General features: G+C 36.4%; 1 protein-coding gene and 2 long non-coding RNA genes across 6 annotated transcripts in view; 1 reads left to right on the top strand and 2 right to left on the bottom strand.

The window, feature by feature from the left end:
• The window catches only part of LOC136029257 (uncharacterized), a 113786-nt gene that overhangs the window by 11066 nt on the left and 74957 nt on the right, over window positions 1-27763 (bottom strand). For all 4 annotated transcript variants that reach the window (XM_065707491.1, XM_065707495.1, XM_065707494.1 and 1 more), the window contains 2 exons: window positions 25803-25888; window positions 23466-23635 (listed from right to left, as the gene is read on the bottom strand). In XM_065707491.1, the coding sequence (XP_065563563.1) occupies window positions 23466-23635; window positions 25803-25888 (256 nt within the window). The remainder of the gene's footprint in view (window positions 1-23465; window positions 23636-25802; window positions 25889-27763) is intronic.
• On the top strand, window positions 525-26104 carry LOC136029260 (uncharacterized). Its single transcript, XR_010618004.1, has 3 exons — window positions 525-640; window positions 3250-3363; window positions 26002-26104. It is a non-coding gene; the product is annotated as an uncharacterized LOC136029260 (long non-coding RNA).
• Window positions 9439-14061, bottom strand: LOC136029259 (uncharacterized). Its single transcript, XR_010618003.1, has 2 exons — window positions 13140-14061; window positions 9439-9672 (listed from the first exon to the last, which is right to left on the bottom strand). It is a non-coding gene; the product is annotated as an uncharacterized LOC136029259 (long non-coding RNA).

The raw sequence follows: 27763 nt of genomic DNA, 5'->3' as shown, positions 1-27763 counted from the left end.
TCCCTGGAAAGGTAAAACCATTTTAGAGACAGAGGGTATTTATAACTTGAAGTTACAAATCCTGTTTGTAATAAATTAATTAAATGCCATACATATTCAAAATATTACCTGCTTCTACTGCTTCAAACGCAGTAACACAAAACAAAACAGATATCCAAAATCCTAATAAATTTCTCATATTTGTCTTTAACAAGAATTAGGATTGAGTAAGAATACTTTTCAGAAGGAACAAATAGACGTTTCAAATAACTTATAGTTATCTTTTGTTTGTAAAAGTTGTTTGTTTGTTTAAGATGACAAGCTGTTTGTGAAGCCATTGCCTAATAAATTTTGATGAAATTATGAAATTAGTATGTAAATCAAATTTCAGAGTTTCAGAGCCTAGTTTAAAAAGTATTTCATTCTAAGAAGTACACTCATTCAAAAATGAATTACTGGTAAAATTTTTTAGTTGCATAAGGGTTCAGTTGCACAAGGGTTTAGATGGACGAGAATTCAGCCACATGAGGCTTGAATTACACTGTGGTTAAGGTACTCGGGGGTTCAGTTGAACGAGGGTTTAGTTGCACGACGGTTCAGTTACATGATTTCAGTTACACGAGGGCCGGTTGCAATGGAACTTAGTGTTGAGCATCAATTAGTAATAGTGAAATTTTGGATTAGATTATCGGCACACTGATATGTTTGACAATTCTGGAATCCGTAGCTATAAAAAGAAACGCATTTTTTAAAGTAGTATATTCAAAGTAAAGCATTAAAATCAACATAAAAAAATCAAATAATAATTTCTAGTGCTGGGTTCTATTGAGTAACGCTGTAAAAACTGGACGCTACCTAACAATATTAATATATTTAAATGTAATGCTGAATACTGTAAACCAAAATATCTGACGCCTTCAGAATTTTTCACTGCATAAATTTATACTTTTTTCCAATTACAATACCAGATCAATACGATTTTTCATGGTAACTTTGATATACAGTGCAAGGTCTGTAAGTTGTGCAAGTTGCTTAATGTTACTTTGATACTTTGTTTACTTGATACATTGAGTCTTTGATAATAGGTTTGATAATTTGATGAAAGTTTGATGTCAAAAAAAAGGATCTTGTTTTGAAATAAGAAGTTGTTTGAAAACTTTTGCAATCAAAAACAAAATAATTAAAAAAAGACATTCCGAAAGATGTTTTCCCCGACTCTTTCTAAAAGAAATGGGATGTACTTCTAATGCATGGTGTGCTCACTACAAAGAAGAGAGTGGCTGCCCGTTTCTCAAACCGTAAAAAATAAACTCAAATCGTAAAAAACCGTTTATCAAGCTGAAAAAAATTCGGAATTTTAATCAGGAGATGTTTTTGTATTGCAAACGAAGGGACTTTTCATCGGATGGGCGTAATATTCGGCTACAAATCTGAGTAAGTCCAGTTAGAACTTGGCTTTATAACTTCTGACTTTCCAGTGACAGTTACTCTTTACGCTAAATTTTCGTACTGTTTTAAAAAGTAGAGTTAAGAGAAAGAGTCAAACTTTAGCGTAAAGAGCGAGGCTTTGAGGAGGGAAAACCCCTTTCATATACGGAGTAATTTCTTTTCGTTTTAAGTTTTAATGTTGCTCCTTACTTTCATTTAAAAAACTTGTTTTTTATTTAATTACCCACCAGAATCCAAACAGAGATCACTGAAATATTGATCGTTGCTACCAAAAGAATTGTATTTATTAAACTTTACAGTTTAATAAGATGTAATTCAACAAGTAGAAAAAGATTTTCAAATAAAGTAAGGAGCAAGTGTAGAACTTAAAATGAAATATAAATTACTCTGTATATAAGGGGAACGACCCCCTTCTCAACACCTTGCTCAGTCATCAAAAGTTTTTCAGTGCTTTGAAAAATTCTATCTTTCCAATTCAAAATTTTCATTAAAAATTTGAAAAAAATCTAAACTTCACAACAGAGAGTTAGGAACTAAGGAGGAGACAGTCCCCTTAGAAAGAAAAATCTGTTCAAATAGGTTTCAAATCTCTTCCTTGCTTTCAGTTGTAAAGCTCTTTTTTTTCTGATTATTTTTCAAATCATGCCCAGGCCTAACCATGATATAAATTGAGGTACCGGTACCAAAAATCCCTGTTTAATTACTTTTAGAATGTGTAAATGAATAATTGTACGTTGATTAGAACCACCCTAATTTTAAATTTGCAAAATCAATTTGGATAGAATTTAAATATACTTAAAAAATTGGCAGTGAATAATAATTTTGGTGAAAAATTTTCTTGTTATTATTACTGGTAAAGAATTTCGGTTGAATTTGGAAACATAACTGAAGCCACCAAAACATCTACGATAGGATTGTTTAATCGATAAACACATTACATACATTCCTTTAAATACATTAACGAACTTCATAAAAATAGAAAAAGAAAATAGCATCATTAAAAATTGCTGAAAAATAATTTACCATTATTTGCCACCCCAAAGAAGTTTCCTGGCACGCTGGTGATGACCTGCCTTCTCTTTTCCACCTCTGTGCTGGTAGATATGGGAATGTAACATTTTGGCTGAATTGAATTCATTCCTACCCCCGCCCTACCTCTTTCAACAATTATCTGAAGCCCCATGAAGAGTAAGCAGGTTCTCCATTAAAATGTTCTTTTAGGAATCTACCCTTTCCCCACCTAAACAATGATTCACCACCTCCATTTATTATAGCTGATGCGCAATTACCAATCACCAATCGTAGCCTAATTTCATTACAAATAAAATGAATTAACTTGGTTGAATCCAGTACTGCCACCGTTAGCTTCTCAAAATTTAAAGTGATTGTAAACCCGTCCTCTTTGGAATAAAGTCGTAGTTTGGTGCCCTAAAATGGCAGAAAACAAGACTTTCCCCTGACCCAATCGGTATGGTCACTTAAAAAAGAGCTATAAATTTATGTTTTAATGAGCTCCTTCCCAATTATCTTGGAACTTCGGTTTAGTAATCACCCCTGGGAAAAAAAACAAACAAAACAAATCAACATGCATCGATGATGTTTCTTCTGAAAAAAGCAAAATTCCACATTTTGAAGATTGAATCTTAGAACCTCTATGGTACGGCTCTCTGATAAGACGTATGGACTTTTCAGATGGACGCGATATTCTACTACCGAAGCAAATTTCAACTCCTGTCAGATCTTAACTTTATGATATATTGGTTTATAGGGGCAAATTTCTTCTTCCTTTTAACTTTAATATAGTTTTTGTTATTTTTCTAGATGATGATTTGAGGTACCCTTCTGAATCCTATCCAGACAGGTGGTGCTCAAACGAATGTAAAGTAAGAGAAGTTTGTGCTGGGTTTGTAGATGGAAGATTTAGATGCATTAGAGGTAATTTTGTTATTTCCATTTAAATGTGTATGGCTAGCGCACCCTTATCCAGCTTTTTGTTTGGGTGGGGGGGGGGGGGGCTACAAAAATTTGCAAATCAACAAAAATAGTTTACAAGAATATTTTTTTGTGCGAGCCCGACAAATTTTTCGGAGGGAGGATTTCAAAAGCGATAACCTCCCTCACTACAGGTACCATCCTAATAGTCAGCATTGATGGTTACGATGAACATCTCAGAATTAATACTAAAAGGAAGCGATTCTTAAGGAGGAGCTCCCACATTTCAAAATGATGTTTGAAACGATTTCAATTCTGTTGAGTTTGTCACGAAAAGTACTGTTTGATTTAGCTGGATTCCACCAATGAAGTTCCACATCAGAAGAATACAGTCTATGATAATAGCACACTGTACTGGGAACACAATACATCCTTGGAAAACACTAGAGTTAACATTAAACTATTCACTCAAATTCTCAGTCTTAGTCAGAACAGCAAATAGACAACATTTGTGTGGAGCTTGTCAATGAAACATTTCAGATGCATTAGAACCTGTCCGTTCAAATACTCTGTCAAACTGGCAACTTTTTCGGTATAAATGGATATAAAAAGCATAAACTATTTTATTTCTTGGCTTAAAAGCATAAGCTACTTTATTCCTGGATTAAAAGAGTAAGCTGTTTTAAGAATAGTCTGTTAAGTATTTTTAGTTAAATATTTTTTGCTTTAGTTAAAATATTTCCCGTTAAGCACTAGTCAAACTTCTCGTTCAACTTCAAATTTCATCCGCAGCACCCAGCCATCCGAGGCCAACACAGCTACACACGCCTCACCTCCATCCCAATCTACTTAAAGCCACCCTTTTTACATCCTCCCAGAAAGTCCCCATTTCCTTCTAATCTTTCTTTATGACATTCTGCCACCCCAACCGCGGACAACCTGTTTTCCGTTTAGCCCTAGACTGGTCGCCGAAAAGAGCAATCTTTGGCATTCCATCATCCTTCATCTGCAAAACATGCCCTAGCCATCTCAACCTTTCTCTCATTATAGCCTTAGAAAACGGGATTGAACCACATGTTTCATGCATCCTACTGTTTGAAACACGTTCAGTCAGCCGAGTACCGAGAACAATCCGTAGGCAATTTCTCCGGAAAGCATCTAGCAAATCTTCATCTGCCTTTTGGAGCGTCCATGCTTCAAAGCAATACTTGACAACTGTCATCACTGAAACTTCCAATATTCTAAGCTTGGTCTTTTCTCGAATTTCTATAAGAAAATTAGGATCTTCTTAACTTTTTTGGTGTTTATTTTTTCCCATTTTTGCCTATGGGAAGATAAAGGTGCATCTCTCACCTCTAGAGACTTCTTGAAAGAAATTAAATAAAACAAACAAGTTTTTCTAAATGAAAGTAAGGAGCGACATTAAAACTTAAAACGAACAGAAATTACTCCGTATATGAAAGGGGCTTTTCCTTCTCAACGCCCCGCTCTTTACGCTAAAGTTTGACTCTTTCTCTTAACTCTACATTTTAAAACAGTAAAAAACTTTAGCGTAAAGAGCTAAAAGATAGGAAAGATATAAAGTTTCCTAGTTAGTTAGTAGTATTAGATTTCCTAAAAATCTAATACTACTAACTAACTAATACTGCTAATAATCATTCCGTGTGTGAAAGGGGATGTCCCCTCCTCAACGCCTTGCTGATTACGCTAAAGTTTGACTCTTCGTCACAACTTTACTTTTTAAAGTAATAAGAAAACTTTAGCATAAAGAGCTGGGCGTTGAGAAGGGGAAAGCCCCTTTAATATACGGAATAATTTCTGTTCGTTTTAAGTATTAATGTCGCTCCTTACTTTCAGTAAAAAAAAACTTGTTTTTTTTTATTCAATTGTTTGTAAAGTCAAACTTTGTATCGGCGTTGTTCTTGTTTTTACCTGTATTACTTCAAAAACTATTTTCACAAAATAAGTTTTTCAAAGAAAGGCAAGGAGCTTCATTAAACCAAAAATGTGTAGAAATAAAGTCAAATAATCTTCCAAGCGTAAAAATACCACAAATAACCATTAATAAACAAATTAAAGGTAAAACAAGCAGAAATTACAGTAAAACATCGAGATAAACTCAAAATGACCAGAAATTAACATGAGTAGCCCTGACAAAGCCTATGCCTTCTCAAGACAAGAACCTAATTTGCACTTTACTGAAAACAAATGAGCGTCGATTGTCAGCTTAATATACATATACTGGTATTTATTCCTTAAAGTCTTAATACCTTTTGATTTATTACAGTTAAAGAAGTGAAAATATCTAAAATGTACTTATTCTGTTTGTTCTTCTGTTTATTCCTGTCCAGTTTTTATTGACTTAGTGTTTTTCATGGAAACAAAAATATTTCATATCTTTATATTTATAAATATATACTGGTATAGTGGTAGTAGTGTTAGTAGTAGCATGCATACATTACCTTTGGATCAATTGATCTTCCCCTTTAAGCATTCTCCGAAAGCTCCAACTTAATAGCCAAATCTATTCTTGAGATGCGCCTTTTTGACAATCTGCATGCACATGGCGTATTTTGATCCAGTTAAAATCCCCCTCAGTATTTTGTCAAATTTTCAACTTCATACACGTAGCCCTAATAGTACTAGTATCGTAGTTATAGTGGTAGCAGCAGGAGAAATAGTAGCAATAATAGTGTGGTATTATTATTAGTGGCAGCACTAGAAGCGGCAGCATTAATAGCGGTAGTAGCAGGTACATGTTGCCTTTTGGTGAGTTGAACATCCCACTTATGATGCCCCAGAGGTTTCAACTTGATACGGTTAGCCGTTCCAAAAATATAGCTGATACGCCTGTATCATCGCCTGTTAATTGAACATTTCCCTTGAACATGAACCTTGAACAATTGAACTTGTCAATTGAACATTTCCCTTGTCATTTTCTGAACGTTCCAAATTAATATACTCAGACATTACTGAGTTACGCCCTTTTGACAACCTGTATGCACACAACGTGTTTGATTTAGTTCAACATTCCCCTCAAAATTCTCTAAAAGGTTCATCTCAATGTCATTCGTCTTTTTAGAAAGTAAAGGTCAAATATGCCTACCTCACTCAATAACATATGCTATATCGTATACAATATGCTATTATACATATAGTCTATACGTAAACAACGAACGAAATGCCAAAATTACAGCCCTCACCCTGATGGCTGTGGGGGTTGACATTCCCAAAGGTATACTTACTGGACCTTTCAACAATGCCAAACAAAATAGCTGTCTCAAAATTTTGATTGAGTATGTTTTGGGAAATGATCGTTTAGGGGGGGGGACTGGTTGCCCTCCAATCCCTTTTGACTCTTAAAAAGGGTACTAGAACTTTGCAATCAAACAAGCCCCATCCAAAGTTTATACGACCATCCATTCCATAAAAACCTTATATGCCCCAGAGGCATAACTTAGAACCGTTGCCCCTGGGCTCTGGGGAGTTGGAGGCATTTATATGTTTTTTTGACTATTTTGAAAAATTTCTGTCTCACAATTTCGATCCGATGCGATTGTTGAAAAGAGGACGTTAGGGGGGCTTGGGGCTAGTTACCCTCCATCACTTTTAAATCTTGAAAGGGAGCTAGAACTTTCAATTTTCAATCAGATAAGCCTCCTCTATAATTTATACGACCACCCCTTCTACAAAAACCTTATAAGCCCCCGGGGAATAAATGCAAGTCGTGCCCCCAGGCTCTGGAGGGTTGTTCCAACCCGAAGGTCTTGTTATATGATCTTTGGACTTTTTTAGAACCAAATGGCTGGCTCAAAATTTCTATTAGATGCATTTGGGAAGAAGAGAACATGGGGGTTGTAGTTACCCTCTAATCACTTTTCACAGGCAGTGCAAAAGAGCTAACTAGGTAAATAAGGATGTTGACACAATGTGTAATTTTTAGAAACCCCAAAAAGGGCTAATTGGATTCAAAATTGAGAGGGATAGTATCTTTTTTAATAGTTGAAAGTGACTGGAGGGCGAATAGCCACCCCCACACCCCACGCCCATCATTTCCCCAAACACATCCAGTCAAACACTGATATAGCGGTTTTGTTCACAAGTTGAAAGGTCCGGAAATTATGTGTTTTTCTAAAACAATTTTTCGACTTCACAATTTTTCGGACTAAACAGTTTTCCCGACTAAACAGTTTTTTTGAACTTCACAGAGAGTTTTCTGCCCCGTTTCACAATTCCGGCACAAAGAAAATTTCGAATTTGCAACTCTTACCGCTCCAAAGCTACAGACGGCTGATCAGGAGAAAAAAGCTGCGAAAGCAGCAATCCAATACCCAAGAAAAGTTTGAGTTTGCAACTTTTACCACTCCGAAGCTACCGGCGACTGATCACGAGAAAAAAAAGCTACGAAAGTAGTAGTCCGATACCCAAGAAAAATTTGAGTTTGCAACTTTTAGCACTCTGAATCTACAGACGATTGATCACGAGAAAAAAAAGCTGCGAAAGCAATAGTCTGATACCTAAGAAGTTTGTGTTTGCAGCTTTTACCACTCCAAAACTACATACGACTGATCATTAGAAAAAAAGCTGCGAAAGCAGTAGTCCGATACCCAAGAAAAATTTGACTTTGCAAATTTTACCACCCCGAAGCTACAGACAGCTGATCACGAGAAAAAAAAACCTGTGAAAGCAGTAGTCCGATGCCCAAGAAAAGTTTGAGCATGCAACTTTTACCATTCCGAAGCTACAGCCGACTGATCACAAGGAAAAACAACTGCCAAAGCAGTAGTGTTGCTCAGCAACAAAGTAACTAAACAAGTCAAATATTAATCACCAGAATATATAAAAAAGGCTTAATGTTCTTTATACATGCTCCCCTTTGCGTTTATTAAACAAAAAAAAAAAAAGTTTTTTTAAATGAAAGTAAGGAGCGACATTAAAACTTAAAACGAACAGAAATTACTCCGTATATGAAAGGGGCTTTTCGGCCTCAACGCCTCGCTCTTTACGCTAAAGTTTGACTCTCTCTTAACTCGACTTCTTAAAAATTTAAAAAACTTTAGCGTAAAGAGCGAGGCGTTGAGGACAAAAAACCCTTAGAATGAGCCCTTTCGCGACATTCTAGGACCACTGAGTCGATATGATCACCCCGGGGAAAAAAACAACAAAAAAACAAATAAACACGCATCCGTGATTTGTCTTCAGGCAAAAAATGCGATATTCCACATTTTCGTCGATAAGGGCTTGAAACTTCTACAATAAGGTTCTCTGATGCGCTGAATCTGATGGTGTGATTCTCGTTAAGATTGAATTATTTTAGGGGGTGTGTCCCCCTATTTTCTAAAATGAGGCAAATTTTCTCAGGCTAGTAACTTTTGACGAGTAAGACTAATCTTGATGAAATTTATATATTTAAAATCAGCATTAAAATGCAATTCTTTTGATGTAACTATTGGCATCAAAATTTCATTTTTTAGGGTTTTGGTTACTATTGAGCCGGGTCGCTCCTTACAACAGTTCGTTACCACGAACTGTTTGATAACCTTTCACTTTTCAATCAGAATTTTATTTTTCCAAAGATTTGAGATTTACCTAAGGAATATCGTGATTGGATTACGAAAATACACCATAAGCCCATGCACAACCGTAAACCGTTAACCAAATACACCGTAAATACACCAGACTTCAACCGATGGAAGAGATGCATACTACAGGACGGTAATATCTCTTTTTCTCTTTCGTTTGACTTTAGTTGTGTGCAGATATCAGAGTACCCTCATTTTGGGGCGTTCATTAAAGAACGATATTCCACGGGTACTTTGCATAGAAATACCAGCCACTTTGGATAGAAGGGGTGGTCGTAGAAACTTAGGAGAGGGTTCATTTGTTTGAAATCATCACGAGTGAGAGGCTGAGGGGTGCGCAGCCCTCACTGCCTACATTAATTTCGATCTATTTAGTTTTACATCTCTAGTTTTGCTTTAATTTTATCTGATTTTTTTTATTTCTTTCGTTAACGTGAAAGAAGACGTTAAACGTGAATACTATATTGACTATAGGGAAATAGGCTGAATACAAAAAGAAGAATACTATGCGATTTTATTTTAAATTCAAATACAAAAATCAGAAGTACAAAATATGGTAACGACCCAAACTAATTAGGTCTTGGTACGGCGTAGCGAACAAGTGGACCAGGGCCACGAATTTCTTTTAGCTTCCTAACATAGGTAAGAATAGCCAGCATTTTCTTCGTCTTTGAGTCGTAAGCTAATGACGAAAAATGTTTCAAGTCTCCTGGCACAAAAAACTTCATTCCTGAGGAAAAAAAACAAAAAACAAACAATAAAGACAAAATAAACATTGTTTGATGAAGAAAATACGGAAACAATTGCAAAAATATAGCCTTCGATTACATCAAATAAATCAGAGACAACCTTATAGCATTGCCTATAGTAAAGGCCATTCGGCTCCAATGTTTTATTATTTATTTATATAATATCATTATTTTTTCCCCAGAGGCACTTCATACGGAAGGGATGTTCGTATGAACTTCGCAGGAGGCTTATTCGATTGGAAATCGGAAGTCCTAGCGCTCTTTTTTAGAGTCAAAATGATCCGAGAACAACTAGCCACCCCCCCCCGCCCATTTTCCCCAAATGCATCCGATAAAAATTTTGAGATAGCCATATAGTTAAAAATAATTCAAATATCAGATAATAAAAAGTCGATACAACCCTCCAGGGCCCAGAGGTAGGCGCTGTAAGTTATGCCCTGGGGGCATCTATGGCTCTTATGGAAGGAATACTTGCATAAACTTCAGAGAGGGCTCATTTAATTTGAAATAAAAAGTTCATGTTTACTTTTTAATAGTTAAAAGAGGTCGAGGACAACTAGCCCCCCACGCCCTTTTCCCTCCAAATACATCCGATAAAGTTTGGAGATGATTATTTTGTTAAAAATGGTTTAAACATTAGATAACAAAAACTCCACGATCTAAACAAACCCCCAGAGCCCAGGGGCAAGTGTTTTAAGTTATGTCCCAGGGGCATATAAGGTATTATGTAAGGGGTGGTCACATAAACTTCAGAAGTGGCTCATTTGATTGAAAGAAAGTTCTAGTTGCTTTCTTATGAGTCAAAAGGGATCAGTGGACATGTAACCACCCCCCCACACACACACACACCCTTGTTTCTCCAAATGCATCTGATTAAAAATTTCGAGGTCAACACGACCCTCCCTCAGAGCCCGGGGGAAGGGCTGTATCTTATTCTCTGGGGGCGTATAAAACTTTTAAGGAAGACGTGATCGAATAAACCTCGGAGCGAACTCAAATGATTATAACTTGATAAGTCCCAATTCCCTTTTCAAGATTCAAAAATAATCCAATGGCAACTAGCCCACCCCCCAACCCTTTTCCCCCAAATGCGTTCGATCGAACTTTTATATAGCCATTTCGGTCGGAATAGACCAAAGATCATAAAAGAAAAACTCCAGGGATAAAACAGCTTTATGGAAGGGATGGTCGTATAAACTGTGGAGGGGGCTCATTTGATTGTAAATCAGAATTCATAGAGCTTTTCTGAGGGTCAAGAGTGATCGAAGGGCAACTAGACCCCCCCCGGAGGCCCTTTATTCCCCAAATGCATCCGATCAAGATTTTGAGATAGCCATTTTGTTCCAAATAGTTTTAACATAAATTAACAAAACTCAGGGGTCGATACAAACCCCCAAAGCCTGGGGGAAGTGTTGTAAGCTATGCTCCGGGGCAGATAGGGTTTTATGTAAGGGGTGGTCGTATAAATGTCAGAGAGGGCTCGTTCAATTGGAGATTGAAAGTTCTAGTTACCTTTTAAAGAATCATCAAAGTGACCTGCGGTCACCTATTTTTGAGATAGCCATTTTGCTTGAAATAGTAGAACGATCAAATGCCAAAACTTTAGAGTCAACATATCCCCCCAAAACCCAGGGGAAGGGTTGTAACTTATGCCCCGGGGGTATGTAAGGTTTTCGTGGAAGAGTCGGTCGTATAAAACTTCAAAGGGGACTCGCATGATTATAAATTGAAAGTTTTAGTTCCCTCTACAAGAGTCAAGAGTGATCCGAAGGCAAATAGCCTCCCCCTACCAACCCTGTGGCCATAAAGCTCCGAATATTTAATTTTCTCACTAGAGGCACTTCATATGGAAGGGATGGTCACATAAACTCGGTGGATGCTCATTTGATCGGAAATCGGAAGTTAGAGTACCCTTTTTAGGAGCCAAAAGTGATTGGAGGGCAAACAGCCCCCACGCCCTTTTTTACCCAAATGCATCCGATTAAAAAAAGTTCAAATAAGATAACAAAACTCTGGGGCCAAGGGGCAGGCTTGTAAGTTATGCTCAGGGGGCATATATTGTTCTTATGGATTTGCTGCTCCTACAAAACTTGAGAGTGGGTTCATATGATTGAAAACAGAAAATTCTAGTTCATTTTTTAAGAGTTAAAAAGAGATCGATGGTCGACTAGCCCCCCCCCCCCATCCCACGCCCTTTTTTCCCCAAATGCATCCAATAAAAACTTTGAGACAGCAATTATATTGCAAATAGTCCAATCATCAGATAACAAAGCTCTGGGATCGACACAGCCCCAGAGCCCAGTGGCAAGTGTTTTAAGTCATGCCCCGGGGGTATATAAGGTTCTTATCGAAGGGACGGTCGTATAAACTTCAGAGGTAGCTCATTTGATTGGAAATCGGACATTACTGTTACATTTTTAAGAATCAAAGCGATCAGATCATTACCCCCCCTCAAACACCCTGTTTTCCTTAAATGCTTCCGATTAATTTGAGATAGAGATTTTCTTTGAAACAGTTCAACAATCAGACAAGAAAAATTTCGAGATCAAAATACCCCTCCCCCAAGAAATCTAGGGAAAGGGTTGTAACTTGCGTCCCGGGGCATATAAGATTTTATAGAACAGATGGCCGTATAAGCTTCAGAGGGGACTCAGTGATTAGATATTCATAGTTCTAGTTCCCCCTTTTAAGAGTAAAAAATATCCGCCCCCCACCAATCCTTTTTTCCAAATGCGTCCAATCAAACTTTTTACATAGCCATTTTGTTCAAAACAGATCAAAAATTATATAACAAAAACTCCAGGGATAGAAAAGGCCCCCCCCCACCATAACCCTGGGAAAAGTGCTGTTAGTTGTAATAATAATAATAATTATAATTTATTTATCACCCACTTCACAAAACAGAGGTTAAGTGGAGTAAAATACAAAAGAAAAACAGCAAAAGTAATAAAAACGAAACAAATTTAATCACATACAGAAAAAAGACGGATAAGGCGATGAAAACATCCTAGCCTATAAAGCGCTTCAATAGCTGGCTTCGCAGATAATTTTTCGAAAGCACCAGTAATATCTGTCGCACAATACTTTTTAACCAGTTTTGTATTCCGGTAAGAAAGAGGTAGGTATAAAAGAAATTTGCAGTACCGGTAATAATTTATGCGAATACGTTTTAGATCACCAGTCCACAGAAGTGGCCTAATACCAGAACAGAAGAGCACAGAATGATCACAAAAATTTGAGTAAAGCCGAGTTAGCGCTCTTCTCCTATAGTGTCCACGATTTGCTACAATCTTAGAATAACCGAGCCTCAGCTTATCACTAATATCTTTGACAGCGCCAGACCGGAGAGCATTCATAGAATCGCAAACTGTTATACCAAGCCAACGAAATGATTTAACACGAGGAATACTAAAACCATCGCAGTATAGTGATTCTGAACAATTATTACCGTTGAAAACTAGAAACTCGCACTTGTCAATATTTAGGTACAGGCCGATATCACGGAAAGGAGAAGTAACTGACTCCACTGAACGGGCAAAACTAGACTCAGTTTGACTAATTAGAAGAATGTCATCCGCATAAGCCAGATATGAGATATCAGGTGGTCCTAGTAGGCACGTAGTCGATATTTTTGATAATACATTTTCAATAAAAGCATTAAAAATATACAGCGAAAGAACTCCCCCTTACACCGCAACGAACAGGGATATGACCAAAATAAGAATTATATGACTTAAGGCGAAGGTAAGAATACGAGTACCAAAAACGAAGCACGTGAATTACCGACGGATTTACTCCTCTCTGGCATAATGCTGTCCATGCTTGAGTATGACAAATACTGTCAAATGCTTTAGACAAGTCCAGGGTTGCGAAATGAAGTACGCGACGAGTGCGATGGGCATCTTTTAATAAAGAAGTCAAAGCACGGTGAGCATGCTGACAGCCTAGCCCAGATCTAAAAACAAATTGATTATCATCATTTAGAGCAAGCTTAGTGATATAAGGTAGTAGGAGGTGTTCAAAAAGCTTGCTAAGAGTACAAGCTACCGTTATGGGCCTTTTATGTCCCCAGGGTACTTAAGGTTTTCATGGAGGGGATAGTAGTGTAAAATTCAGAGAGGGCTCATTCGATTGTAAATTGGATTTTCTATTGTCTTTTTTAAGTCAAAAATGATCGGAGGACAACTAGCCCTCCCACCCACGCAAGGCCTTTTCCCCCCAAATACATCCAACCAAAATTTTGAGATAGCCATTTTGTTCAAAACAGATTAAGGGTTAAATAACTAAAACTCCAGGGTTGACACAACCCCTCAAAGCCCGGGGACAAGTGTTGTAAGTTGGTTTTTAAGTAAGGAGTGGTTTTATGAGCAAATAAAAAACTTCGGGGTCAATTTGCCCCCCCCCCCGGGAAGGGTTTTAACTTATGCCCGGGGGCATATAAGGATTTTTATGGACAAGGTAAACTTTGCAGGACACCCAAATGACTAGAAATCGAAAGTACTAGTTCCCTTGTGAGAGTCAAAAGTAATCTGACGGCTACTGGACCCCCCCCCCCCCCACCAACCGTTTGTTCCCCGAATGCGTCCGATTGAATTTTTGAGATTTTCATTTTGTTTCAAAATAGACCAAAGATCAAAAACTCAAGAGGCTTACACAACCCCCCAGAACCCGGAGACAGGTGTTGTAAATTATTCCCCAAGGCATATATAATTTTTTTGAGGAAGAAATGATCGTATAAGCTTCATTGGGGGCTTATTCTATTGAAAATTGAAAGTTCTAGTTCTCTTTTTAAGGCTCAAAAGCGACCGGAGGGCAAATAGCCCTTCTGCCCTTTTTACCCAAAATTCAACTGATCGAGATTTTGAGATAGCCATTTTGTTAAAATAAGTCAAACGTTCAGATAACAAAAGCTCCAGGGTTAAAACAACCCCCGTGAGCCAAAGGGCAAATGTTGTACCCTGGGGGCATATGTTTTTACACGAGGGTTTTGAAAATAGTTCAAAGATCAAATAATTTCAATCCCACTCCAACAACTTACGATATATATACATATACATATGCATATATATATGCATATATGTATATACATATTATATATATATATATATATATGTATATATATATATCTTTCTAATGGTTAGCAATCCAAACCAGGACTTCTTGAAATCCTTCATAATTTTCTCTACTGTCTATTTTATGAACTTAGTCAAACTGACCTTTGAATAGTTCAATTAAGGACGGCATATCTGTCAACGTCATTGCAAAAAGGTAAATGTAAATGACTCCTTCTAAATAAAATATATTATTCTTCTTCGAAAAAATTCCAACCAAGAATCACCTGTTCGTAAATTAATCTAAAGAAAAATAATTCCCTAGTCTATTATTTATGCAAGAAATAGACAAGTAAAATTACACTGCCATCGTTGAGAAATTTAAGGAAAGACAAGAATGGGAAGTCAATACCAGCTAAATTCATAGAAATTATCTTAAGCATTGCCAGGTTTACCTATCAACTTCCAAGTTGCAAGTCAAATTAACAGATTTATATTTTTTTATTTATTATTTTATATTTTTTATTTTTATGTTATTATTATTTTGTATTAATATTTTTATACTATTTTATATTTATTATTTATATTTATTATATTATTTTATATTTATTATTTTATGTTATATTTTTAGCCTGTATTTGTTAAAACTATACATTTTAATTAGTCTAGTTACACGTTTCAAGCAACTACGGTTTTCTTGTAGGCTAGTCTATTTTTTATTCTAGTCTATTCAACTCTAGCCAGTGGTGCCATTTCATGAAAATTCTGAGGGGGCAAACTAGTAGTTTTTCAATTTTTTCCAGTCAATAGAAGTAATTTTTTAATGAAAACTGTTCAAAATCTAGGGAGATAACAAATTCTAGGGGGCCATATATAAAACCCCTCCCCTTACCACCCTTCCACTGATTCCACCGTTTTTACCATGTGGCTACAAAGGTATTGATACGACAATTTGATAATGTGAATAATTTGAGTACGGTTTTCTAGCTGTCTAGTCTGAAAAGAGGGAGCCAAGTATAGATCCGAAAAGAGGGAGCAAAGTGTAGTGCGTTTTTATACATTGTAGACTGTATGAAAGAAGAACGTCCAATTTATACACATTGAAACCTTCCAAGCAGGCAAGACTTGAACCAAAATCATTTACTTATTTAATATCAATTACTAACAAAAAAAACTTAATACAACCACTTCCTCTCAAAATACCAGTAATAATATGGGAGAGCAATAATCAAATAAATCCTCAAAATAAAAACAATAATTACTTACACCTGAGAAGGGGTAAAAAAAAGACAACTACAATATCACGTACCCTGCGGCCATTAACTTAGCACTCAACACACAACACCTTCCTTAAAACTTATCAATTTATGTTAAAATAGAAAATAATGGTAATAATACTGATAATTTAACACCATTTTATCAACTTTATATCCTATCAATTAAATCACTAAAATTAGATTTAGAAAACAGTCCATTTTTCAACAGCCTTTTAAAACTTCTACTACTACTTTCACAACTACTTTTAATTTCCCAAACTAACGAATTCCATAATTTAACCCCTTTAAAAGCCAGAGAAAACCGACCATGTAGTACCTCAAAAAGTGGGGTGCTCACGCAGACCAGACGATGATAACTTTTTATGAAAAACTATGTTATCATTCATGCCGGGAACTTCAGAGAGATCCAAGAGACAGCTAGGACACACAGACCTTTGTCTAGATCCCTGTCGAGAGATATAAACAGTCGGATCATTCCCTATCTCAACCACTAGTCAAAGCCGGACCGCGAAGCAGCTCCTCCGGAGAACACATAGACAAAGAGCAACAGAAGCGACATTAGATTTTTTCATGGGTAGGCACGCGTGTGGCATCGGTATTCACAGCCTGGAGAACAGGAAAAGAAATAAGACGAATCGAGCGTCTAGGGGATAAAGAAAAATGCAATGAAGAGATAAAAAAGAAAAAGGAAAATGATTGGTATAGCTCTACTAATGCAAAAGGTAAAGATAGCATTACTTTGGGAATGGAAAGAAAAATAAAGAACAAATTTATAAGGATAATCAAGGTAAAAATAAGTTTTATTTGATTAATGCCATAAAGTGATGACAATTGGTTAGGAAATTTGGCGCTTCTCATTGATAACAGTTCCATAGTTTTATCAATTTTTTCTCAAAGGGAAATTATGTGGTCAGCATGAATGCAGAATTGCAGCTAAATTAAATTTAGTTCTTCATTTTTCTTAGGATAATTTTCTTAGAAAGCGAAGCTGATTATGCCAAGACAGCTAAAACGAGAGCTGAATTTTAAGAATAAAAAAAAACTCAACCCCCTCCTTTTCTCCAAAAAGAAAAATCCTAGAAATGCACATGATTTAAACCATTTGTTTTGTAATCTGCAAAAGTCTTTTGCTTAATATTAATTATATTTATATTAGTAATATTAATTAATTAATATTAAAGCTTAATACTTAAGCTACAGCAAATTATGCAAGTTCGTTGCAGAATATTTACAACAATAATAACAACAAGCATTACTTTATATTCTTACAATTCTATTGATGTCCTTAAATTTTCTGAAAAATCGCTAAGAATTTCACGAAAAACAGTTCTTAACAGACAATTAGTACTTTCTTGGTCAGGGCTATTCCACCAGGTATCAGAAGAAAAATAAAGGTCCTATATCAAATTTCGAAGGACATTTTATGGCCCAAAACAAGAGTATTAAAGTGGACTAATTCAAGGGAATATTTTCTTACCAAGAAGAAAAAGATCCCTCCCCCCTTCAGAAATACCGGATACGCCACTCAGTCAAGTCATACCTCTGAGATGGGGTTATGTTTTGAAAGTGTTTTGATCAAACTTTTTGTTTGACCTAGACTTTGCTGATGGCGTGGCACTTCTGAAAACTGAAAACGGTGGCTCTAGGAGCTTCGTGACAAACTGAGCGGTAAAGCAGAGCGAGGTGGACTAAAAATCAGCACTGAAAAGACAAAATCTACGGTATCGTAAGGCACCCCACTTGAACTAATATGCGGAAGTCGCAGAATACAGCAAGTCCCTGAATTTACATGCCTCGGAAGCTAAGTCGAATAAAAAGCTGAAGTACAAAATGAGACTACGAGAAGAACAGACAAGGAAAATACGACTTTCAATAAACTCACAGTTTGTAGGCCAAAAAAATACGTTCTCTCTTCCCTTAAAACAGCTACAACAGCAAAATTATGTCAGTTCTGTTATATGCAAGCGAGTGCCGAAAATTCGATATAAAGACAGAGAAAAGACCAGTATCTTTCGAAAATATGCGCCCGAGGGGCATAATAAATGTCAGCTGGAGACTAAAAGTGGGCAATGCTGAGATCTCCTTGAGACCTGGTCAACACCTTATTTCTAAAGTGGCGAAGAAGAAAAGATGGAGTTACCCTGGAGACACCCTCCAGGTGAAGGAGTCAGCCACTACACACCAAGAGCACCGATGGCAGCTACGTGGGCTTCGACAGAAAAGGAGACCGAAGATTACACTCAGGTGCAATTGTGATATCAGAAGTTCGCATACGCCATGACAGCCCCAGCGAGAAGATATCTTAGCCGCAGCAACTATGCGAGATGTCTACCAAGGCTTCGCCGATTCCCTACATCCCACAGATGGCCCAGAGGGAACTAAGTTCTAAGGAAGTAAGTTTAGGAATCTTTTGTTACAATCTTTGTTAGATACAGGAAAAATATATTGTGAAGCAGACATCCTGTGTACTATGTTCTTTGGTTTAAGATCCATAATCTGTAATTTCAGCAGCATAATATCCATGAATGACTTTAAAACTACTATATATCCGCTATGATGAATATGAAACACTATTTTTTTGTAATATATATTTAACATATTTTCATTTAGGGCCTCTATTTTGTAATACTTGCATCTGATTTGTAATCAATATAGTAAGAAATCAATAGAGACACAAACTAGTGGAAATCGCAATCAACCTATGAATTGGTTAGAGAAAAGGAAAGAATCAAAAATAAAAAAAAGAATAACAATACAACATATACAGCACATATTCTATAAAAAGACCAAGCAAGTAGAACGTAAACAATCGATGGGCTTTAAATATTGTTTAGGCCAGCTCGGCTTAGACCTTTTATAATTACGATTCCATTAGTGACATGACATCTACTTATTCATACTCATACTCAAAGTAAAATTAGGCTTGTTCTCCCTTAGATCTTATCCCTGACAGATTTCTTATAGAAAAGAAAGTAAGTGAAGAGAAATTAGGGAGGAAGAAATTAGGGAGGGTGCGGCAACTGTGTGTAGTTGGTAAGCTACTTAAGGGTAGTTGCCTATTCTGTTGGATTAGGGAGAACGAGATAAATATTTGTATTTTCAGCTGCCAGGATCTAGCACACAAAATTGTTCTACTTTGAAATTCGAGCAGTGAAGGTAAGCTACTTGAGGGTAGTTGCCTGTTCAGTTAGATTAGGGGGATGAGATGAATATTTATATTTGTAAATGCCAGGATCCGTTGAGCTAAATTTTTCTACTTTGAAGGCTGAGCAGTGAGCTGCCTAAGGCTAGTTGTCCATTCTATGGGATAGACAGGGCTGAGATAAATACTTCTATTTGCAGCTGCCAGGCACAAGGCTGCTAAAATGCTCTACTTTGAAAGTAGAGCAGTTGAGGGTGAGCATCTGAGGGTAGTTGGTAAGCCACTTAAGGATAGTTGCCTATACTGTTAGATTAAAGGGGATGAAACAAATATTTTTATTTGCAGCTGCAGGGATCTAGTACGCTAAATTGTTCTACTTTGAAAGTAGAATAATTGAGGATGAGCTAACTGAGGGTAGTTGGTAAGCTACTTAAGAGTAATTTCTTCTGCTGTTAGATTAGGGGGAGGGTGAAGCAAATATTTTTATTTGCAGCTGACAGGCACAAGGCTGCTAAATTGTTCTACTTTGAAAGTAGAGTAGTTGAGGGTGAGCTATCTGAGGCTAGTTGGTAAGCCACTTAAGGATAGTTGCCTATACTGTTAGATTAAAGGAGATGAAACAAATATTTTTATTTGTAGCTGGGTAGTTGGTAAGCTACTTAAGAGTAGTGGCCTATACCGTTAGATTAGGGGGAATGAAACAAATGTTTTTATTTGCAGCTGCCAGGATCTAGTACGGTAAATTGTTCTACTTTGAAAGTAGAATAATTGAGGGTGAGCTAACTGAGGGTAGTTGGTAAGCTACTTAAGAGTAGTGGCCTATACCGTTAGATTAGGGGGAATGAAACAAATGTTTTCATTTGCAGCTGCCAGGATGCAACGGGTAGTGGCCTATACCGTTAGATTAGGGGGAATGAAACAAATGTTTTTATTTGTAGCTGCCAGGATCTAGTGCGCTAAATTGTTCTACTTTGAAAGTAGAATAATTGAGGGTGAGCTAACTGAGGGTAGTTGTTAAGCTACTTAAGAGTAGTGGCCTCTACCGTTAGATTGGGGGGAATGAAACAAATGTTTTTATTTGCAGCTGCCAGGATCTAGTGCGCTAAATTGTTCTACTTTGAAAGTAGAATAATTGAGGGTGAGCTAACTGAGGGTAGTTGTTAAGCTACTTAAGAGTAGTGGCCTCTACCGTTAGATTAGGGGGAATGAAACAAATGTTTTTATTTGCAGCTGCCAGGATCTAGTGCGCTAAATTGTTCTACTTTGAAAGTTGAATAATTGAGGGTGAGCTAACTGAGGGTAGTTGGTAAGCTACTTAAGAGTAGTGGCCTCTACCGTTAGATTGGGGGGGAATGAAACAAATGTTTTATTTGCAGCTGCCAGGATCTAGTGCGCTAAATTGTTCTACTTTGAAAGTAGAATAATTGAGGGTGAGCTAACTGAGGGTAGTTGTTAAGCTACTTAAGAGTAGTGGCCTCTACCGTTAGATTAAGGGGAATGAAACAAATGTTTTTTTTTGCAGCTGTCAGGATCTAGCACGCTAGATTGTTCTAATTTGAAAATTGAGCAGTGAGGGTAAGTCGCTTCAAGATAGCTGCCTATTCAGCAGGATAAGGGGGGATGAGGCAACTATTTATATTTTGAGCTACTAGTGTCAAACATGTTAATTTTAGAGTTGAGTAGTGAGGGTGATCTAATTGAGTGTAGTTGATAAGGTACTTAAGGGTAGATGCCGATGCTGGTAGATTAGGGGGATGAAATAAATATTTTTATATACACCCGCAAGGTTCTAGCACGCGAAATTATTCTACTTTGAAAGTTGAGCAGTGAGGTTAAGCCGCTTCAAGTTAATTGCCTATTCTGCGGGATAAAGGGGGACGAGGTAACTGTTTATATTTTCAGCTAGTAGTGTCAAACATGTTAAATTCTTTTAATTTGAAAGTTGAGTAGTGAGGGTGAGCGTATCGACTACAATCGAGTGTAGTCTGTAAGCTACTCAAAGGTAGTTGCCTGTGCTTTTGGATTAAGGGGGATCAGATAAATATTTCTACTTTCAGCTCCCAGAAACTAGCCCGCTAGTTTTTTTTTACTTTTAAAGTTGAGTAAACAGGGTAAGCTAGTTAAACCTGGTTTGATTCCACTGACTAGCCCGATGGCGATGACTAGTGAAAACCAGTCATTATGGATTACGGCGATTACGGATGAAAGCCAGTAAAAAACAGGTTGTCCTCGAATAGGAGGGACAGAGCTAAAGATTTAGAAGAAGAAAGAGCTCTACAGGAGGATGTAAAGGGTAAAACTTTCCCAAGAATCGGCGGAGGAGGAGTATACACCGTTGTGTGCTTAGCGCACTCAAGAAGATTAGTAAAGCAATGAGTTAATGTTTATAGTATATTCACTTCAGACATGGTCTGAAGTTCGTTACAAATTATAATGGATGTCAAACAAGCGCCGCAGACTACATGGAGACTACTGATGAGTGTTATACAGTCCATAGAGAACGGAATTCATTACATTTATTTAATCTTTGACTATGGTTATTTAGCGATTTAATGAGAAGCTTTTGAAATTTTGTTAAATTGGTTTGAAATAAAACCCAAAAAATTAATCAAATTATAAATAAATAAATAATAAGTATATACACGTAATAAGTATATATAAGTAGTATATAAATAATAAATAAAAAGGTAAATAATAAGTATATATACGATGATAATAATATTATTGAAAATATTGCTTCTATAATAGAACACACAAACCAAAACTGCCTGCAGTTGCTTGAGAGTCTTTAAAATTGTTTCCCATTTGTTTTTGGCTGTGGCGTCAATTTAAGAATATTGAGCGGGGCAAAATGTGTTTCCAATACAGAAGGGGGGGCAGCAACTTGGTTTCTTCTTTTTTCAATCAAAATGCCAAAAAATTTAATTTTGAATGAAAGTACCTAAAGAAGGCAGTTTTTGAAATCTAGGGAGGCAGCAAATGTCCCCTATGTCCCCCTCAACTGACAATTCTGGCTTTCGGCATCATGCCTAGTCTATTAATGCTTCTTGATATTACTAAGACAACCAATACCCCAAGGTCCTCTAAAACATTCCCTCTCTTGACCTTCTTTCACGTCTTTGGCCATGGAGCCTTTCGAGGGGAATTAAGTGTGTTGTAATAAGTGTACTGTATTTCAATTTTGAATTGTATTTTCTATTGTCTTGCATTTAATAGCGAACTTGCTATGAAAAGAAAATTATAAAAACTTAAAAAGTGGTTCCACCCAGGATCAAACTGAAGACCTACTGCATAGAGAAAACTAGATGTGATTGTCCGAACTCCATGGGGCAATGGAAATAAATATTGAACAGCTTAAAACCCAAGTACAACAATACTCAGGTTTTCCTCTACCAGCAGATCCTTCCCCCTTTTGATCTACCCCTCCCAGGTAAGATCACGCGCGCATGGTCTCAGCCCAGTTGCCCAGGAATAGCAAACACACACTAATGAAGTTTTTATAGTACAGATATAGCTTCTTATTGTAGTTTTACCGAATACCAAAAAGGAATTTTTCAATAAAAATTCTCCCAAAAAGTGTTTTTCAAAACCTAGGTGGAAGAGTGAGCAAATGTCCCATATAGCCTACCCCACCTCAATTGACAGCCCATATTTTTGGTATAATCCCTAATCTTTTAGTGCTTCCTGATAATATTACACTAACAGATACCCCCTTCCAACACTGCTTCAATCAACTCCCCCTCTTGACTTTCGCCTGTCCCAAAAATTCCCACCATTCACTCTCACAAAAGTAAACCATTGTAAAAATCTAAACTGTGGTTCCATCAAGGAATTTGATCGAAGACCTACTGCATCCAAAGCAGGCGTAATCTTCACTACGCTATGGAACGATCAAAAAGACTTTACTAATTTATAGGCCTAATTTATATAATTTATATATCCGAGTAAAATGTACTCTTCATAGTACAGGTAATTTCTTATTGAGCCGTCCTGGCTGAGTGGTTGGCGCGATGGCGTGAGAATTCTTCTGTGTCCAAGGGGCACGGGTTCAATCCTGGTTGTAACCAGTTATTTAGTTTGGGACGGGGGTCAGTGGCATGACCCTGTAAGCTCAGCCAGAGTCGACCCAGCTCTAAATGGGTACCTGGAGAAATCTGGGAAAGGTAAGCAGGAAGGGTGTGTGAAAGCACAGGATGGACCTTAAGGTTCTAGTGCCGTCTTACTTACTTACTTATAATTTCTTATTATAGGTTTACTTGGAAAAAAAACCCAAGAGCTTTTACTAATTAAAATCAAAGATATACCTCTTGTTTCGTCTTTTTCCTGGCTTCTAAATTCTTTAACTTTTTCCATATCTTGCCGTGAAACCTGAGCCCTGGGCTTTGAAAGCAGTAGGTATTTCTTGTTGATAATGACTTCAAGCTGATCAATAAACGGTTTCATAGCATCATATGGGACTCTGTCTTTGACATACCTGTCATTTGAAAAATATGAGACATGGTAAATAATCGTATCTTTGACGCAAACGAATTCTGGGCAGAAATGTATCATCTTTGGACTGGGGGGGGGGGGGCTTTGTTTTACTTGTGCCTAAGTAAAATTGACGCAATCCAGTTTAGAACAATGGCCTGAATTTCAGTTATCTAGTCCAAATTATTTATCAACCTTAATTTATATAACGAGCAACAATTGTATACCTGTAAATATTCTCTCGAAAATGAAAAACCATTTTCTGGTGTGTTAAAAAACAATCTAGATAGGTCATAACCTTGAAAAAGTTTATTCCCTCCCTTAGCCCCCTTAATAGTTTTCATAAATTGTCTACTGGCTGAAACCAGACCCCTGAATGTTGAAAACCGTCAGCATAAGTAGACAAAGTTTCACAGCTACAACCCAATTCAATCGATTTCAAGCTTTTAGAGAAAGACATTCCCGTTTTGTACCCTTGAAGTGACAACAATGGTCATTAGAACAGTTTCAACATTATAAAAATGGTCTAAATTTCCGTTATTTAGTCCAAAATCGACACTAAATTACTAGTCAACCTCAATTTATATAATGGGCAACAATTGTATGCCTGTAAACTTTTTCTTAAAAATGGTGCCATATTTTCTTTTCGAAAACCGGCCTACTACCATTTTCTAGCATGAAGAAAAAAACGATTTAGATAGGTCACACGATTGGAAAAATTTATTCCCTCCCCAAGCCCCTTAATAGTTTTACGCAAATCGTCTACTGACTGAAATTAAGGACCCCTAAATATTAAAAGGCTTAAGCATAAGTAGAAAAAGTTTCAAAACGCATATTGTTAGTGGAAAATTAAGTTGATTTCATGCTTTTAGAGAAAGAAATTCCAGTTTTGTAGCTGTGAAGTGAATTTCGGATTATTAATTGCTTTACATATTATTTTACACATTGCGCCAGAAAAATTCAATAATAACGCCTATCAGGGGACAAAATACACCAACATACAATTAAATTTCGTTTAATAAGTCCATTCTTAATTGCATAATTGTCCGATTTTTCGCATGTAAAACGATTTAGATAGGTCACGACTTTGGAAAAAATTCGTGCAGGGCCTCAATTTGAAAAAAAAAAAAAAAAAAAAAAAAATCATACGATATATACATATACAAATACGCCAATGGTGTTACTTTCTACAGCGAATGAAATAGAGCAAAATTAAATTTGTGTTAAAAAACACAAATAAAAAAAAACTTCTTCCATTTCAACGAACAAAGCCCCCAGGTCCCCCTGGGACAATTATTAAATTATACAAAAATTCAACCAGTTAAAGTATTAAGAGAAAGAAAATGAAAAAGATAAAGAAGGGTAGGGAAATCCTGTCCCGATTTCTTTTTTGTGTCTTGCTATACATATTTCATTAAATATAAGAGAAAGCTTTATCCAAGAAGCGATTACACACCAAATCTTTTTTACACACAAAAATCGAGTACACCAAAAGTAGGGCAGAACTAACTACAGCCCGTCATGTGCCGTCAAAATAGATTTGCAAACTACTTCGTGCACTATTGTCTTAGCGCATTAATATAGTAATTTTTGAGTGCGTTTTCCTTGTAATTGTAAAAGTAACACATTCAAATGTTCATTTTTGAGTGTTGAGTATTGAGTATTTAAATAAACGAAGACAAATCATTGTATTTATTTGTTTAAATTTACTGAGCTAGAACTACGTTATTGCTTAGATTTCTTCTTAGTAAGCGATCTTAACCTGGCTGAAAGTAGAAACATTTTCACATATTGTTATTTTTCAACTTAAAACATGTATTTTAATAAAAAAAAGAAAAAAAAGTGCAACTTCAAAATACATTATTATGTTCTCCCTATTCTAGTATTTCCAAATTCAAGCTAGAAGAGTATTAACAAAAAAGCACAATAAACAAGAATCAGGTGGTGGGGCGGGAGGAGTTCTCAATTATTTTGATGTATCACAGTGGCGGAAACAAATAAATGCCAGAAATTGTTTTAGGTGGGGAAGGGTTTCCATTCTTTCAGGAATAACGTTTTAAAAATATAGTAATCAGGCAAATAACTTCACTAAAGTATGTCTCTCGCCTGTAATAATACGTAACAAACATAATTTTTTCAACAAAATGCTAAAGACATGGAGAGACATCTACCTTGGAATCTTTTCAAATTCAGCAGAAGATAGCTCAGGAATCAGACGGCGTGGTGACTCCACCTTATTATCATGACCATTTTCAGCCTAAAAAGAGAAAATAATTTCAATCCATGAAAATGAATAAACAATTGAAGAAGAGGCATGAAAACAATTCCACTACAACTCTTTTTATACTTCTTCTTCACTATTTTTTTCAGGCGATTTTAGCCTAATGAGTCAATCAAGGTGCTCACAAATAAGGCAGCACTGACTACACCTTGGGCAGCACTTATCACACACTATAAAGATGTGAGCTCTCCCGCTTGGCTTACATTAGCTGGAAAAGGCATGTGAATACATGGCTTTAAGCTAAAAATTATCAAATGGGTTTGTATTATATATTTATGATTTAATCTCCATTTTTAAAGTTAAAGTACCAAGAAATCAAAATACAATGTTTTTTTGCGTAATTGACCAGTTATAGAACTATTTATAATGAAAAGCGCGATTTTCTAAGATTCTCTTTTGGTTGTTTCAAAATCCTGGATTTTTTTTAATAGCGCCGCATTTTCGCCAGCGTTGCCACTATGAGCCATGAAAATAAAAAACAAAACTACATAGTTAGATCTGACAACACTTTTGTCCATAAATTTTAAACATTAATAATCTTTTCATTCCCAAAGAAAACTTCACCTTCAAAAGGAAGCTACACATTATAAGCTGTTTCTTGATATTTGTCTTTAGCTGAATTTTAGCTGCTTTTCCAACCACATTTCTTTTTTTTAATATGAAAACCGGTCAAGGCCGTATCCAGGGGAGGGGGGTTGTCAGGGGGTTAATACCCCATCCCAAAATGTTTGTCCGACTCCTAAAAACATAATAAAAATGCATATAAACAAATGTTTCACGCGATTTTTAACAGTATTCTTGTAAACCCCCTTCCAAACAACAAAACAAAATGCATATAAACAAATTTCTGATGCTTTTTAAAAGTTTCTTTTGTAGCCCCCCCCCCCCCCAACTGAAAAACAACTGGATATAATCTTGCACCCGGTATAACCAAAAACTTCATAGCCGCACTCTTTTCGATTAAAAGTTGAATCGCCAGTTTTTCCTTACTTTTTTAGATTCAATAATCGTAGTTCATTTTGACTGTCCTTGGCACTCCAAGTTCTGACAAACGTCGAGAAAATTTATGAGGCCGGGAGGTGTTACTTCGTCAATTATCTCAAGAACACCTGATCAAAAATGAAATAATATGAAACCTCCCTAGAAAAACTTCTGGACAAATTTTTCCTGACCGAATTACATTATCCTTTATATCTCGATGGAAAAATAATCCCACCTTTTCAAAACACGACTGGTTTTAACTCGGATCCTTATCTCAGATCTCAATATACCGATCTACATACCATAAAAATTTTTCGAATGAACAGCAAGAGGCTTAAAAAAAACAACAAAGAAAAGCTTGACGTATAGACCTGAGATTTCCAAGTGAATAGAAAAATTGGCCTGAACACTGTTACTACAACGGATCCAAGGATAGGAATTAATTTCTTTTTTTTAACTATTTAATTGGCAAGAAGAAACATTTTCACAGAAGATCTCTAGGAATTTTGTAAACCTCTGAGAAATTTTCTCCTCTGTTTTACGATCTATATACCAGAAAGAATTTTCGAATGAACAACAAGAGGCTTAAAAAAACAAAACAAAGAAAAGCTTGACGTATAGACCTGAGACCTCCAAGTGAATAGAAAAATTGGCCTGAATACTGTTGCTGCTACGGATCCCAGGATACGGATTAATTCCTTTTTTAAAACTATTTAGTAGGCTAAGAAATTTTTTTCCCAGAAGATCAGTTTTTTTCCCACAAGAGGCATAAGACATAAAAAGAGAAACCGTGGCGTATTCACTTGTAACCAAGCCAGTAAATGTGGCACGATGAGACCTCCAGAAGTGAATAGAAAAATTGGCCTGAAT

The sequence above is a fragment of the Artemia franciscana genome, chromosome 7 (genome assembly GCF_032884065.1).
Source record: "Artemia franciscana chromosome 7, ASM3288406v1, whole genome shotgun sequence".
In the NCBI taxonomy this organism is placed as follows: domain Eukaryota; kingdom Metazoa; phylum Arthropoda; class Branchiopoda; order Anostraca; family Artemiidae; genus Artemia; species Artemia franciscana.
This window is presented reverse-complemented; position numbering and strand designations above follow the sequence as displayed.